The sequence below is a fragment of the Megascapheus bottae genome, chromosome 1 (genome assembly GCF_031878675.1).
Source record: "Megascapheus bottae isolate mThoBot1 chromosome 1, mThoBot2.hap1, whole genome shotgun sequence".
In the NCBI taxonomy this organism is placed as follows: Eukaryota; Metazoa; Chordata; class Mammalia; order Rodentia; family Geomyidae; genus Megascapheus; species Megascapheus bottae.
Genome location: NC_143509.1, coordinates 24,282,724 through 24,299,670, shown reverse-complemented (window position 1 = coordinate 24,299,670; position 16,947 = coordinate 24,282,724). Strand labels below are relative to the sequence as shown.

The 16,947-nt window shown below is 41.1% G+C and overlaps 1 protein-coding gene across 1 annotated transcript; it reads left to right on the top strand.

The window, feature by feature from the left end:
* Positions 1-142: 142 nt before the first annotated feature.
* Eif5a2 (eukaryotic translation initiation factor 5A2) lies at positions 143-16,897 on the top strand. The gene is made up of 5 exons (XM_090338720.1): positions 143-256; positions 991-1,161; positions 2,030-2,134; positions 13,075-13,206; positions 15,245-16,897. The coding sequence occupies exons 2-5, from the start codon at positions 997-999 to the stop codon at positions 15,302-15,304; spliced, it is 462 nt and encodes a 153-aa protein (XP_090194846.1). The 5' UTR covers positions 143-256; positions 991-996; the 3' UTR covers positions 15,305-16,897.
* The last annotated feature ends 50 nt before the right edge of the window (positions 16,898-16,947 follow it).

Here is a 16,947-nt window from a genome sequence, read left to right as displayed (position 1 = left end):
GGTTACCAGGGCGCTCTTCACGTGACTGGGCGGGGCCTCGGGCAGCTAGTAGCCAATGGCAGCCCAGAAGGGCGGTGCCTGTGACGCTCCAGGGCCTATCCCGGAAGTGGGGCTGAGGTGGGGGCGGGAAGGGGCGGGGAAGGGCGGGAGGCCGGGGTGTGGAAAGTGTGGCGGCCCCGCCCCGTCTCCTGGAACTGCTGCGGCCGCCACCGCCGCCACCGCTATAGGAAATCGGTGCGAGGACGCTGGCGGAAAGGTGAAAACCTGGGGAAAAACTGGAGGACGCGAACTAAAGCAAGCCGGAAGGGGGAAAGCAGGAAGATGGATGGGAGGAGGGAGGCGAGCGTGGGACCCGCCGGGACTCAGGCCCTTGCGGAGCCGGGCCGAGCCGGGCGGAACCCGGCCGGGGTGCCTGCAGAACTGGGGGCGCCCGTGCAGCCGCGACGTCGGCGCTCCGGGTGGGGTGCGGGCTGAGGGTGCCAGGTGCCGCCGCCGGGGAGTCTGTGGTTCCCCACACACACACAGCCTTCGCTGAGGACGTGCGGCCTGGGCTGACCCCCCGCCGTGGGAATCCGGGTGGCGGCTCGCGGGGCATCGTGGCCCGGGAAGGTCGTGGGCTTCTAAGGACTGGGGGTGGGGATGGAGCAGGGGCGGGGCTTGCCGTCCCACGAGGGGAGGCGGGGCCCCCTTCTCCCTCCCGCAGCGAGCTCCTCGGCGGCGGGAGCTCCTCCATCCGCATCCCTCCCCTCCCAGGGCTCGAAAAGTTTGTTAGAAAGTACTCACTCGTTTGGAACGGGTATTGCATAAATGCAAAAAAGAACGGACCCAGAAGGCTTTGCACGTAACCTAACGAAAATGAGACATTGGCTAGCATGCCCAAGGTGTTAAAAAAAAAAAAAGCAAATTCAAACTTTTTGCATAGTTCCCTTCCTAAGGGACCGGGGTGGGGGGGGGGGCAGAAAGGGCGAAACAAACTGTCATCTCCCCCAGCTCACCATGGCGGACGAAATTGATTTCACTACTGGAGACGCCGGGGCTTCCAGCACTTACCCTATGCAGTGCTCCGCCCTGCGCAAAAACGGCTTCGTGGTGCTCAAAGGAAGACCATGCAAAATAGTGGAGATGTCAACTTCCAAAACTGGAAAGCACGGGCATGCCAAGGCAAGTGTCAAGTGTCTTTCCAAGTCATTACTTGGCTCCATCGTTCAAATTTTTGATCCTTTGTAATATTTCTGGACTTAAAATTTTATCATAGAGTGGGCACTGGTGGCTCATGGCTGTAATGCTAACTAAAATCTGAGTATCTCAGTTCAAAGCCAGTCTAGGGAGGAAAGTTCGAGAGTCTCTTAGCTCTAATGAACCAACGAATAGCCAGAAGTAGTGTGATTCAAGTGTTTGAGCTGTGTGGGGAGGAATGGAGGAAACAGGGATTGAGTTCAAACCCGAGTACTGACACAAAGCTTGGTTCATTTTTTTTTTTTTTGCTAGTTCTGGGCCTTGAACTCAGGGCCTGAGCATTGTCCTTGGGCTTGCTCAAGGCTAGAGCTCTGTCACTTGAGCCACAACACCAATTCCAGCTTTTTAATATGTATGTGGTGCCAAGGAATGGAACCTGAGTCTTTGTGCATGCTAGGCAAGCACTCTACCACTAGGCCAAACTCCCGGCCCCTTGGTTCATTTTTTTTAACCTGGGAAATGTTTTGTTTGTTGTTTTGTTTTGCCTCAATTCCTAAATGATTAGTGTTTCTTTTCTTGGGCCCTTAAATTTCATTAAGTGGGTACTGAAGCTGTCCTGACCTGTTTTGAAGTTTTAAGAAACTTGTCTAAAGTTTTCTTATATACATGCTTAGCTTATTACATGTTTAGTTTACCACATCTCTTCCATGACCAATATGTTTTTCCTAAGGAAGCAAAATTAGCTGACCTTGGAAGGAGAAAGGCTCTTACAATCACCATTTGGAATTCTGCTCTGTTGTTTTAATGAGTGATAAGCTTGGCAGAGATTAAACAGGTTTTTGTCTTCCCTCAGGTTCACCTTGTTGGCATCGATATTTTTACTGGAAAAAAATACGAAGACATTTGCCCTTCTACTCACAACATGGATGTACCTAATATTAAGAGAAATGATTATCAGGTAAGTACTGATTTTCTTTAGAATGCTGCTTGTTAAAAGGTGCCGATACTTTATACTAATAGTAATTTGTCAAGCCCTGAAACTAGTTTTGCAGGTTTCCCTGACAAATTGTTAGGTACCATCAGTCTTACAAATTGAAGAAATGGTGATAGGTTTTTGTTGGTTTTTTTGTTTTGCTTAGCATTCTTTTTTTTTTTTTTTTAAGCTTTTTACTTTGTGGCATTTAAGCTCAGGTGTTTGCTAGACAGGCACTGGTTAATTTTTAGATGGAGCCTTCCTTCCCATTCCACTTCAGTCCATGTTTTTGTTAATTTTAGACTTCCCTATGATAGGCCTGCATCAAGCCCAGCTAATGTATTGTAGTCTGTCCCAGCTGGCTTTGCTAGCCTCCCATTCTCAGGCTCCCAGGTAGCACATTCTTGTATTTTTTTAAGTTGAACATTTAGTGTTGCTCAGAACAAGTCACATTTTGTGACCAAATCCTCTCTTGTTAAATATTTCAAATTTAGTTAACTGTCTCAATTTTTGTTGTTGTTTGTACACATGCTGGGATTTCAACTCCTAGTGCTTTTCAGTTAGCCTGTTTACATACAGCTGATTCTGTACTACTCAAGCCTACCTCTTTTTACTGCTTAAAGATGGAATCTGAAGGACATTTTTGCCCAGGGTGACTTCAAATATGGAATCTCCAGACCTCAGTTACCTGATTAGCTAAATTGCAGGCATGAGCCATTGGTGCCCAGCTGTTGATACTAGTTTTCACTGATCAGGCTTAAGACTTTGTGTGTGTGCTCCAGTCCTGGAACGTGCACTCAGGGTTTAGGCACTATCCATAAGCTTTTTTTGTCTCAAAGCTAGTGCTTTACCATTTGATCCACAACTCTACTTTCAGCTTTTTGCTGATTAATAGATAATGAGTCTCATGGACTTTAATGCCTGGTCTGGATTTGAACTGTAACCCTCAGATCTCAGCCTCCTGAGTAGCTAAGATTCCAGGCATGAGCCACTGGTACCCAACTCACAATTAAGATATTGAAGAAAGTATTTGAATTTGTGTTCTTGCCAGTCAAGTGTTTGTATAAATGGAGTGAATCAGAATAGGGTATTCTAAAATAGAGAAATAAAGTTGAAAACTCTAGATTATAAACGTACATAGTCACTTAATGTGATGAAGAAAAGGAAACAAAAACAACAAAGAAAACCTCTTTGTTTGCAATTCTTGGAGTTTATTTGATTAAGTATTTATCCAATAATTTCCTAGGCTTATGCAGATATTTTTATGTAGGGTTTTTTGGAGTTTTTTTTTTTTTTTGCAAGTCCCTGGGCTTGAACTCAGAGCCTAAACACTGTCCTTGGATACTTTTTGCTCAAGGCTAGCATTCTACCACTTGAACCACAGCACCACTTCTGGCTTTTTCTCTGTATGTGGTACCAAGGAATCGAACCCAAGACTTCGTGCATGGAAGGCCAACACTCTACCACTAGGCTACACTCCCAGCCCATTTTTATGTAGTTTTAATCCAGTAAACAGTTTGAGGGCTTTGGGGGAGAGGGTAATTTGATTTTTGTTTTGGGGGGTTTTTTTGATCAGTCATGGGACTTGAACTATGGGCCTGGACATTGTCCCTGAACTCCTCAGCTCAAGGCTATCTCCCTACCCCTTGAGCCACAGCGCCACTTCCGGGGTTTAATTTTTTATAATTAGTTATACAAAGGAGTGTCATTTACCAAAGCAGTTTATGAATACAATGCCAGTATTTCCCCCTTCGGCATTCTCACTCCCTTATCCTTCTCCTTTCCCTTTTCTTAATTTTGTGGTATATACAATGGATTCTTAACTGCACTCTCCCCCTTCTTCCCCTACTTTAGTCATCTCTCTCCTTTTGCCCTCCTCCCCCTGCTTTGCACATACCCCTTTCCTATTCTAGCAAATTGTTTATTTTCATTTTCATGTTTTCCAGATGGCTTTGGAAACTTTGTAGAAATTCACATTGTCTTAAAGAGTTTGGCTCTAGCTATTTTTCAAGCTGGATGGTTTATATTTGGTGCTGGTCTTGGGGCTTGAAGTCAGGGTCTAGATGCTGTCCTTGAGCTTTTGTGCTCAAGGCTAGCACTCTACCACTTGAATCACAACTGCACTTGTAGCCTTTTGCTGATTAATTGGAGATAAGTCTCATGGCTTTTCCTGCTTGGGCTGGCTTTGAACTGTGATCCTCAGATCTCAGGCTCCTGAGTAACTAGGATTACAGGTGTGAGCCACCCATGCCTGCTGCTAGATAACCTTTGATAAGTCATACAACTTATTTGAGCCTATATAACTTGAGACTTGGTCTTCCAATCTACAAGACAAGATTTCATGAAAGGATTAAGTGATAAAATTACCCAATAAGTAGATATCAAACTGTTTGATATCCAATTTTCCTATGTAAAAATTTCACTTAATTATCTCGTGGGATTATTGATTCAGATTTAGTACATAGCAGGTGTTCTGTAATCATCTGCATGTAATACTATGGTTAGGTTAGTGCACCAGAATAAGATCAAGTATAGAATTGTCTTTTGCCAAAAGTGTTTCTCGCCCTTAAATGTAAATATTCTGAACATCCTATGCATTGTGGTAAGTCATACTTACTCAGCACAAAATATTTTTTATCTGTTGTTTCAGACAGTATTATCAGTAGTTGATAACACTGCTATACTATGATCAAATCAGCCAATCATAGTTTAGATTCAAAATTTAATGTAAAACTTTGGTTTGGATGTTAATTTGCTGTATAGTAAGTATGGTGATGTGGTTCAAGTGGTAGAGACCCCTAGAACAGAGTGAAAATCTAAGGGAGAACACTTTAGCCCTGAGGTCAAACCCTACCCCTGAGGTCAAACCCTACTACACACACACACACACACACACACACACACACACACACACACACACACACACACAGAGACAGCTTGCTTCTGTTCATTTTCAAAATGTTTTGAGTCCAGTTATATTTATTGTGCTATGGTGATCCTCACTCTGCTATCCAAGAACTTGACTAAATTCCTATCTTATTATTTGGCTGTGTTTAGTCCTTTGAATTGTCTGAATTCAGTATTTAGTTTAGCAGTTAGCAGAAGTAAAGCATGTTCATCTATTTGTAATATAAAGTAAATCATTGTGTAGAAAAAGAAATACTGATGTTTACAGTTTTTAATGTTATGTATTCTGAAAGTAAGTTCAGAGGAAAATAAAAATTGTCTCCTGATTCTTCCACTCCAAAATTGTCTTGAATTAGAATTATAGATATCTATTTCAATTCTAGTACTTGTTTGGGGTTCACTGATGATGTAAAGTACAAATACAGGCTGGATGCCTGTGATTTGCAACACTATTCTCCAATTATCTACCAGAAGGCTGGAAGTAGAGTTTGGGCTCAAATGGTAGAGTGATCTTGAGCAAAAAAGTTCATAGACACCACTCAGGTCCTGATTTCAAGAAATACACTCCCCCCTCCAAAAATATGTGTGTATACATATACATACATGTATATGTATATGTGTGTATATATATATATATATATTGCCATTGCTGAGTATAGAAGTACTTATTCAGATTCCAGAATTTTCCTGGGTCACATTCTTTTAAGAAAGTTATATATCATTGTACATCATCATTAGAAATTGAATGCCTTGGGGGCTGAGAGTTTGACCTAGTGGTAGAGTACTTGCCTAGCATGCAGAGAGCCAGGTTCAACACCTCAGTATCACATCATAGAAAAAGTCAGAAATGGTACGTGGCTCAAGTGGTAGAGCTCTAGCCTTGAGAAAGTCCAAGGACAGTGCTCAGGCTCTGAGCTCAAGCCCAAATTGGGGGGGAAAAAAAATCTTCCCATAAATCCAAGTGGGGGTGCATCCAGGAGTTTGGCCTAGTGGTAGAGTGCTTGCCTAGCATGCACGAATACCAGGGTTCAATTCCTCCGTACCACATACGTAGAAAAAAGGTGGAAGTGGTACTGAGGCTCAAGTAGTAGAGCTCTAGCCTTGAGAAAATCCAAGGACAGTGCTCAGGCCCTGAGCTCAAGCCCAGGACTGGCAAAAAAAAAAAAAATTCATATATGTGTGTATATCTATATATGTGCATATATATATATATATATATATATAAATCCAAGTGGGATGTTAGAAGCACCACATGCAGGAAAGGCATATCCCTATGTGGTTAAGTCTGTTGCCACAAGTAGAGTGATTTCAGAGGCCCTATTTCAGTCTCTCCTGTGAGATTCGTGGTGGCTGTGGTCAGTGAACCTTGGTGAGAACAAGTCATTGAACCCAGAGGAACACAGAGAGCCAGAATATCATTCACCGAAGGAAGAAACTTTGCTGCCAAATTGCTAAGAGCCTCATTTCTTTTTTTTCTTTTTTTTCTTTTTTTTTTTTTTTTGCCAGTCCTAGGGCTTGAACTCGGGGCCTAAGTACTATCCTTGGGCTTTCTCAAAGTAGGGCTCTACCACTTGAGCCACTTCCAGCTTTTTCTATGTATATGGTACTGAGGAATTGAACCTGAGTCTTGGTGTATGCTAGGCAAGCACTCTTAACCACTAGGTCAAACTCCTGGCTTCATTTCTTTTTTTAGTTATTATTACAAAGGTGATATATAAAAGTGATAGACAGTTTCACAAGTCAGGTAATTACATTTCTTTTGGGACAGTGTCACCCCTTCAGAACTTCATTTCTGATTGCCCTTAGTTGAGGTTTAGGCACTTCATTATCAGCTGTTTTCCTATCTTGTTCTTTCCTATCTTGTAGCCCAACTCCTAACTCCTTGTCCATAATCAGTATAAATCCACATCTCTGGATCTCTGTTCTTTCTGGTCAAGTACTTGAAATTCTCCCCACCTCTATCATTTATCGGGGCCATCTCCAAATGGTTCCACTTACGCATAACCACCTAGAAACCATCTGTATTTTCCTTCACAGTCAGCTGGCCATAGGAAATTTCTCCATGAAGCCATGGTATGAATTGAAAGGGGAAGATGTATCAGTGTAGTAGAAGAGGCATTCTGAATCATAGCCACTTACACAACGTGTTTGTACCTTTAGGACCTGCTTAAGTTGATACACATATATTCTACTTCCACCAATGATGAAGTGTTGCTGTACATAACTTCATGACACAAATGCATGACTCAGTGGGGCAGATAACCCTAGTTGTGATGGTCTTATTTGCTTTAGTGGTACAAAAGATTCAAGAATTCAGTTTTTACCAGGATTAGCAACTTTTAAGGTACTACTGAGGGCAGGTGACAAGTACAAAAAAATAGGTTTTAAAATCTTGTGTTGGGCCGGGAGTTTGGCCTAGTGGTTAAAGTGCTTGCCTAGCATGCACGAAGACCCGGGTTCGATTCCTTGGTACCACATACGTAGAAAAAAGCCGGAAGTGGTGCTAAGGCTCAAGTGGTAGAGCTCTAGCCTTGAGAAAGTCCAAGGACAGTGCTCCGGCCCTGAGCTCAAGCCCAGGACTGGCAAAAAAAAAAAAAAAAATCTTGTGTTATTGGGGCCGGGAGTTTGGCCTAGTGGTTAAAGTGCTTGCCTAGCATGCATGAAGACCTGGGTTCGATTCCTCGGTACCACATACATAGAAAAAGCCGGAAGTGGTGCTGAGGCTCAAGTGGTAGAGCTCTAGCCTTGAGAAAGTCCAAGGCCAGTGTTCAGGCCCTGAGCTCAAGCCCAGGACTGGCAAAAAAAAAAAAAAAACATCTTGTGTTATTGAAATAGCTTGAGAAACTAACTTCAAAAATTAAAACCAAGAAAGCACCTATATTAATATCTTCTCTAGCCTTTGTCCTATATTAATAATGCAAATTAATCCCAATACTTCCCCCTTTGCTGTGTTCTTTCTTTTAGCTATATCATGTACAACATCTGTACGCATAACTTCTCCTACACCTTTCCTTCTAGTTCATCCTTTTCTCTCTAATTTTTTTCCCTTGGTCCTAGGGCTTCAACTCAGGACCTGGGCACTATTTCTGAGCTTTTTCTGCTCAGTGACAGCTTGCTTCTACTTAGAGGCTGGGTTGGCTTAGAACTGTAGTCCTCAGATCTCAGCTTCCTGAATAACTAGGATTACAGGTGTGAGCCACCACTACCTGGCCTAGCTCTGTTTTTTCTTAAGGCTACTTTATAAATACTTTTGTAACCATTACATGAATAAATCATACTGTTTCTCTTTGTGTAATATTAATCAGATATGTATGTTAATCATTGCCTCAAGTATGAATTCAATAAGACAAAGTAGTGATCTATTATTGTTTCATTTTACTTTAGAATACTCTGCTTTGATATATTTTATTTAGAATACTTGAGGAATACATTTTACTTTCTTTTTTACCTTGAGAAATACTGTATACTATACAAAGAAAGCCCATATAGATACCAATTCTCACCTCTTACCGGTTTTCAAAATGGCCTCTAGCATCCAAAGGAGAATATTTTCCACTATGAACTTAAGCATTTAAACTTACTTGTGTTTCAGTTACTTATTGTTATGGTGCACGGTGGTCTACAAGTGCCCAATGAGAGTTTATTTAAGCTAATTCCCAAGTCCCTTTGATCTGGGCCTTGATAATGTTCTTTGATAACTCCTTGTACTCTAGTTGAACAGCATGCTCCAATCTGTCTTACACACACACCGACATACCACACTGTGGAGGACATGGAATTATTTATTTTCCCAAAGAACCCAAGATTCTTTTTTTTTTTTTTTTTTTTTTTTTGGCCAGTCCTGGGCTTGAGCTCAGGGCTTGAGCACTGTCCTTGGACTTTCTCAAGGCTAGAGCTCTACCACTTGAGCCTCAGCACCACTTCCGGCTTTTTTCTACGTATGTGGTACCGAGGAATCGAACCCGGGTCTTCATGCATGCTAGGCAAGCACTTTAACCACTAGGCCAAACTCCCGGCCCCGAGCCCAAGATTCTTTTTTGTATTTTTGTGTTGTTCATATAGTACTGACAAAATGAACCCAGGGCCTCATGCATGCTAGGCAAGCACATATTATAAAGCCATATTCCCAGCCCTCAAGATTCTTTTAGTAAAAAATAAAAGATACACATTTCTGGTACAAGCAAAATCTTGTACTGGTCAAGAAGTGCTGGGTAAGCCTGCATGTTTACCGCTTCTATTACAAGTTTTCTGGGTAAGACATCTGCCTTCTCTCTTCTTGATATTAACAAAATGATTATACTGTACTAAAAAATATTGTTCAAAAGTGTCAAAAGTTTTCACATGAGCAGGTTGATTAAAAGTGAAGGATCAGTGGGCCAGGAATTTTGCCTAGTGATAAGAGTGCTTGCCTATCATGTACGAAAACCCAGGTTCGATTCCTCAGTATCACATACATAGAAAAAGCCAGAAGTAGGGCTGTGGTTCAAGTCATAGAGCTCTAGCCTTGGGAAAGCCCAAAGAGTGCTCAGGCCCTGAGTTTAAGCCCCAGGACTGGCAAAAAAAAAAAAAAAAAAAAGTGAAGGTCAGGAAGAAATTTTTAGAACCAATTGGTAACAATTTCTTCACTATTGCCAAAAACTACGCTTGAAACTTAACAATGCTGCCATCAGGGTTTTTTTTCCCCCTTTTAGAAATATGAATTACAAAAGGGAAATGAGGGCCAGGAGTTTGGCCTAGTGGTAGAGTTCTTACCTAGCATGCAGGAAGATCTGGGTTTGATTCCTTGATACCACACACAGAGAAAAAGCCAGAAATGGGGGCCAGAAGTTTATCCTAGTATTAGAGTGCTTGCCTAGCATGCATGAAGACCCAGGTTCAATTCCTTGGTACCACATACATAGAAAAGAAAAGCAAGGCCGGGAGTTTGGCCTAGTGGTAGAGTGCTTGCCTAGCATGCACAAAGACCCGGGTTCAATTCCTTGGTACCACATACTTGGAAAAAGCCAGAAGTGGTGCTGAGCTCAAGTGGTAGAGTTCTGGCCTTGAGCAACATCCAAGGACAATGCTCAGGCCCTGAGCTTAACCCCAAGACTGGCAAAAAAAAAAGAAAAGCAAAAACAAAAAACCAAAAACAAGAGCCAGAAATGGTACTGTAGCTCAAGTGGTAGAGCTCTAACCTTGAGAAAGCCCAAAGACAGTGCCCAGGCCTTGAGTTCAAACCCAAGGACTGGCAAAAAAAAGGGAGGGGGATACTTTGAGTATAAAAATCACCTTAGTCAAGAGATCAAAATAGCATCACTAGTGAGGGAGTGAGTTGATGTCCTTTGCCTCCCAAGGTGATTGATACAGGGCATGCAATTTTGTAACATTCTTCCCCCAAACTACATTACTAGACTCATGAGGGAACAATAAGGCAAACCCAAGCTGTGGAACATTCTAAAAAATTTTAAAACCTATAGTGTTCAAGACAGTATCATGAAACATCTTTCATATAACTAACATGAGGCTGGGAATATGGCTTAGTGATAGAGTGCTTGCCTAGCATGCATGAAGCCTGGATTCAATTCCTTAGTACAACATACACACAAAAAGTAGGAAGTAGCACTGTGGTTCAAGTGGTACAGTGCTAGCCTTGAGCAAATTAGCCTCAGGGACAGTGCCCAGGTGCTCAGTTCAAGCCCCAGGAATGGCAAAAAAAAAAAAAAAAGTAAATAAAAAGGTATAATCCTGGAACTGGAGTGATGAGTCTCCATCAAAGACAAGATCCAAATAATTGGCAAATTTGAAAATATTGTGCTAGATACTAGATCATCAATATTAAATTTCCTCATTAAGTATGTGAATTAATGCACCTTCTTTCTGGCAAATATCGTGTAACCCTTTTATTAATTACAATAAAAAAATATAAAAAAATAAATTTCCTCATTAAAAAAATAAAGTTATTGCGAGGCACTGATGGCTCATAGCTATAATCCTAGTTACTCAGGAGGCTGAGATCTGAGGATCCCAGTTCAAAGCCAATCTGTGCAGGAAAGTCTGGGAGATTTTTACCTCCAATTAACGACCAAAAAGCCAAAGGTGGAGCTGTGACTTAAGAGTAGTAGAGAGAGGGGCCGGGAGTTTGGCCTAGTGGTTAAAGTGTTTGCCTAGCATGCATGAAGACCCGGGTTCGATTCCTCGGTACCACATACATAGAAAAAAAAGCCGGAAGTGGTACTGAGGCTCAAGTGGTAGAGCTCTAGCCTTGAGAAAGTCCAAGGACAGTGCTCAGGCCCTGAGCTCAAGCCCAGGACTGGCCCAAAAAAAAAAAAAAAGAGTAGTAGAGAGGCAGCCTCAAGCAAAGGAGATTAAGACAATGCCAAGACCCTATGTTGAAGATCCAGGACCAGCACAAAAAAATAAATATAAAATGCTACCATTTATAAATATCGAATTACAACACTATTAGGCCCTTATGTATCAATCCCTAATAGCAGACCCCCCCCCAAAAAAAAAGTTAACCAAAAAAAAATGGTACTATACACAGTGGAATTTTATATAACTATTAGAATATTATGTGCAGAGAAATGGATGGACCTAAAACAAATCATGTTAAGTGAGATAAGCCAAGCACAGGGAGACACACGGTGCATGTTTTCTCTCTTTTCCAGTAGATCTACAATACACTAGGACATAGTAAATTATAGTGGTTTCTAGGCATTCACACACAGTGAGACTAAAGGAGGACATTCTTAGGAGAGGAACAAAAAGATGCAATGCCTAAGTGCATCTGACCTTACAAAAAAATATTCATTGAATGCACTCCAGGAAATGAAAGCAAGAGGTTTTAGTCTCTTTGCTGTTTGATCTGTTTGTTCATATATGTGTCTTTGAGAGTATAAGGGAGGCACAGAAATGGAGGGACAAAGGGTAGACAAATGGAGCAAAGGTATTCACTGTGTTAAAAATGAGATGAAAGGGAAAAGCTGTGAGTGAGGGAAGGGGTAATTGTCCAAAAGGAATGCACTCTTTACCTAACTTACATAACTCTAACCCCTCTATAAATCACATTTTTAATTCTTAAAAATGGTTTAATTAATGCTTGTTGCCAAGTACTGGTGGCTCCTAGGTACTCAGGAGGCTGAGATCTGAAGATCATGGTTCAAAGGCAGCACAAGCAGGAAAGCCTGTGAGACTTCCAATTAATCACCAAAAAATTGTAAGTGTAGTTGTAGCTCAATGTGGTAGAGTAGTAGGAGTGGTGGTGATAGAGAAAAAGTTCAAGAACACTGCACAGGCTTCCATGACTGACAGAAAAAAAGTACCTGTTTCCAGGCGCCAGTGATCACGCCTGTAATCCTAACTACTCTGGAAGCTGAGGTCTGAGAATCACAATTGGAAGCTAGCCCAGGTAAGAGTCTGAGAGACTCTTATCTCCAGTTAACCACCAAAAACATCAGGAGTGAATCTGTGGCTCATGTGGTTGAGTGCTAACCTTTATCAAAACATGACGCTCAGGGACAGCATCCAGGCCCTGAGTTTTAAGTCCCAAGTAGACTGTGTGTGTGTGTGTGTGTGTAGTGGTTAGTTAAGGTAGACTTATATTTCCTGATTTGGTTAGATTTCTAAGATGTCATCCTAATTGAAAACAGCTTGTAGCAAATACTTAAAATATCCCCCTTTTTTTTGTCTTTAAAAGTACATAGTACACATTTGTATTGGGCAAAATACCGTACATAAGCCAGTGCAACTTAATTGCCCTGGGATAGGTTGGCTATGGAGTATAGAGGGAAGAGTGAACTTATTCTGTATTTATTTTATACTTGTATTTTTTTCTTTATTTTGCCAGTCCTGGGGCTTGAACTCGGGGCCTAGGCTCTATCCCTGAGCTTCTTTTGCTCAAGGCTAGCACTCTACCATTTGAGCCACAGTTCCACTCCTGGCTTTTTCTGTTTAACAAATGGATTGCAATTTATCTAAATCTTAGGGAGGGATGGCTGTTACCTAATCAGTACAGACTCTGTCATCTCTTCTACTAGCTGATATGCATTCAGGACGGTTACCTCTCACTGCTGACAGAAACTGGAGAAGTTCGTGAGGATCTTAAATTGCCAGAAGGTGAACTAGGCAAAGAAATAGAAGGAAAGTACAATGCAGGTGAAGATGTACAGGTAAGACCTATGGGACGATTATGTCTTAAAAGGAAAAAAAAATGTGTTCTCATATGTTCAACCTAAAATAGGCACATAAAACATATAGGGCCATGATGCAGATGTATATGCAATCATGTACATACACATGTAGATGTATATATATAGATATATATATATACACATATATCTACAAATACACACACACACAACTGAGTAAAGTATGTTATGATGCACAGGAATAGATTCCATAGTATAACCCCTCTGAGTGTACGTAGTAGGAAGTTCAACAAAATGAATACAGGAAGCTGGTAGGTCTTAGCTGAGATGGGGTGGAGGCAAGCAAGAGAAAGGATAGACATAGGAAGAGTGGAGGAACACAGTCATAATCAACGTGGGCAAGTGGAATTAGGAAACTGGAGGAAACCGACAGGGAAAGGGATTCATGGCAGAGGGAGGCTAATGAAAGGGTGATCAGGATGCATTATACACAGAAATGGTCATGACAAACTGAAATCCCCATGTCCAACTATTTGGAAATAACATTTTAAAGGGGGAAAAAAACCTTAAGCTTACATGTAAACATAAAAGCATAAAACAGGGGCCAGGAGTTTGGCCTAGTGGTAGAGTGCTTACCTAGCATGCACAAAGACCCGGGTTCGATTCCTCGGTACAACATACATAGAAAAAAGCCGGAAGTGGTGCTGAGGCTCAAGTTGTAGAGCTCTAGCCTGGAGAAAGTCCAAGGACAGGGCCGGGAGTTTGGCCTAGTGGTTAAAGTGCTTGCCTAGCACACATGAAGACCCGGGTTCGATTCCTTGGTACCACATACATAGAAAAAAGCCAGAAGTGGTGCTGAGGCTCAAGGGGTAGAGCTCTAGCCTTGAGAAAGTCCAAGGACTGTGCTCAGACCCTGAGCTCAAGCCCAGGACTGGCAAAAAAAAAAAAAAAAAAGTCCAAGGACAGTGGGAAAAAAAAAAAAAAGCATAAAACTGTAATTAACAGTAACATATGAAATGTGCCCTAAAAAGATAGAAAAACATTGAAAAAAAGACATTTTCTATGACACCCATTACCAAAAAAAAAAAGTATGGAAATTTGGTCTTACTGCATTGACAATGTTAGCTTTATGTTTTGAAAGTTTGCATATAGTCTATTCTTTCCTGTGTGTGCCTGTACAAACTTGAACTCAAGGCTCACCACTGATATACTACCACTTGAGCTGTGCCTGCAATCTGGCATTTTGCTGGTTAAATACAGATGGAATGTCACAAACTTTTCTCTTTTTTTTTCAGTGTTACTAATGACATTTTTAGTAGCATATATTAGTTGTACAAGGGATATTCAGTGTTATATTTGAATATATGCTTGTCAGGTATCCGCATTAATTAGTCCTATCTCTTTCTCATTCCCCTTTATCCTTCTTTAAACAATTTTTTATGTCAGTCGGGGGACCTGTGTGCTATCCCTGAGCAATTTAGCTCTAGGCCAGTGCTCTACACTCTCACAAACTTTTCTTTCTAGGCTGACTTGTAACTTCCATCCTTCAGGTCTCAGCATCTTTATCTACTCAAGCCACTGGCACTCAGCTTTGCAAATGACCTATTTTTCAAGACTTCTTAGAAAGGACACTGAAAGATTCCTAAGTAGTAGAGGAGTTACTCTTCGTTGTATCTTCTAGTTCTTCCCTTTCCTTGGGAATTATCCTTCAAAAAAGTATAGTCTGTTTTTGATAATGTCTTTCAAAACTCAATATAAAGCCAGGCACAAGTGGCTCAAATCGGTAATCCTAGCTGCTCAGGATGCTGAGAGATAATTATCATAGTTCAAAGCCAGTCTGTTCAAGCTGAAATTGGAGCTGTGTTTCAAGTGGTATAGCACCAATTTTGAGGGAGAAGAACTAAGGGATAACACCCAAGCCCTACATTCAAGCCTCAGTACTAGCACATAAAAAACTCTCTGCAAAATATCTCCAGATATGCACTGTATGGTGAACAGTATATAGCTTGTGTATGTACTGTCTTCTAAATAATGTTTTGCCTGCATTTTTTTCTTCTAGGTGTCTGTCATGTGTGCAATGAGTGAAGAATATGCTGTCGCCATAAAGCCCTGCAAATAAATGGGAACATCAAGCATGAGCAAACTCTTAGGTCTGGACAAACTGTGCAGATCTAAAGTTTGTGTCTACATAATTGCCACCAAAGCTTTGGCCCTCTTAAGCAAGCAACCTCATTTTTTTATTGTTTTAAAATTGTGCTTGGTTACTTTTGCAGGCAATTTTTTAATAGGAATCTTTTCTATATCATTCCTGTGGTTTTCAGTGTAAGAGTAAGAAACTGACAAGACAGTTGTAGCAGATAGGATTTTGTCTAAACAAATTATTCCAGAATTTAAACTAAATGGCTAATAAACCAGGGTTTCAATTCAAATTATGTGGCATTGGTGGTACTGAAGTACCATATTGAAGTTGAAATGTTTTACATTCATTTAAGGCTTGATATCCTAGAATACATAGACTTTGGATTGGAATTGTCACCATTTGAGCAAATACAAATCCTTAAAAGTCATGTTATTAAAAAAAAGTCAGCAGCCACGTGAGTTACCTCAGTCCTGCCATTCTTTGCAAGACTGTTGTCCTTAATACAACCTGATGTGGTGATTTTGATTCCTGCTTGGGACCTCTTTGTAATCTGATTACAAAGAAGACACAAAGGCAACAATAGAGGAGCTTGTTAAAACTGTAGGTTGTTATTTGAGACTCTTATAAGCAGCATAAGAACTAAAAAGTAGAGCTTGTGTTGTGTGTGTGCACATGTGCATATTCTTGTCCACCTGTCCTGGCCCTTGAATTCAGGGCCAGGGGTGCTGTCCTTGAGCTTTTCTTTTTCTTTTTTTTTTTTTTTGGCTTAAGGTTAACACTCTATCACTTGAGCCATAGGTCCACTTCTGGCTTTTATTTGGAGGTTCACTAGAGAGTCTCAAGGACTTTTCCCGCCTAGGCAGGCTTCAAACCACAGTCTTCAGCTCTCAGCCTCCTGAGTAGCTAGACTTACAGGCATGAGGTACAAGTGCCCACCTGGAAATGGCTTTCTTTAGCTCTTTTAACTTTTGTCATCCAGCTCAACTCCTTTTTACCCAGCCCCTAGCATGGAAAGAGTCCACCTGCTTTATTGGATATAATGCAGTACTTTTTGTTGATTATCAACAGATTTGTATATATGTGCATGCGTGCACATATATATGCATGTATCAGTGCCGGGGTTTAAACTCAAGGCCTCGACTGTCCCTTAGCTTTCGTGCTCAAGGCTAACACTCTACCACTTCAATTAAAGGTCTGCTTATGGTGTTTTGCTAGAAGAGTCTCGTGGACATTCTTGTCCAGGCTGGCTTCAGTTCTGAATCCTGAGATCTCAGCCTTGTGAGTAGCTGTGGTTACAGGCATGAACTATGAGTGTTCAGCTAGATTTTTTTTGTCATTAGAATGTTGGGGTAAAACTGAATTCTTGAGTTGATTTGGAATTCATGACTTTACAATGGTTTATTGTGGATGTGTTTCTGAAGTGAAATGAAGATGAGTCATCAAAGAAATACTACTTTATTTGAAAATTATGATTTAATTTATTTTGAGTATATATGTATATGTGGGGGGTTGGGTTTATTTTGGTTTCTGTGTTTTGTTTTTGTGGTTTTTGAGGGATTTTTTTGTTGTTGTTGTTGTATTTTTCTTGTGTCTTAACTCAGTTACTGACAGGAAACATAACT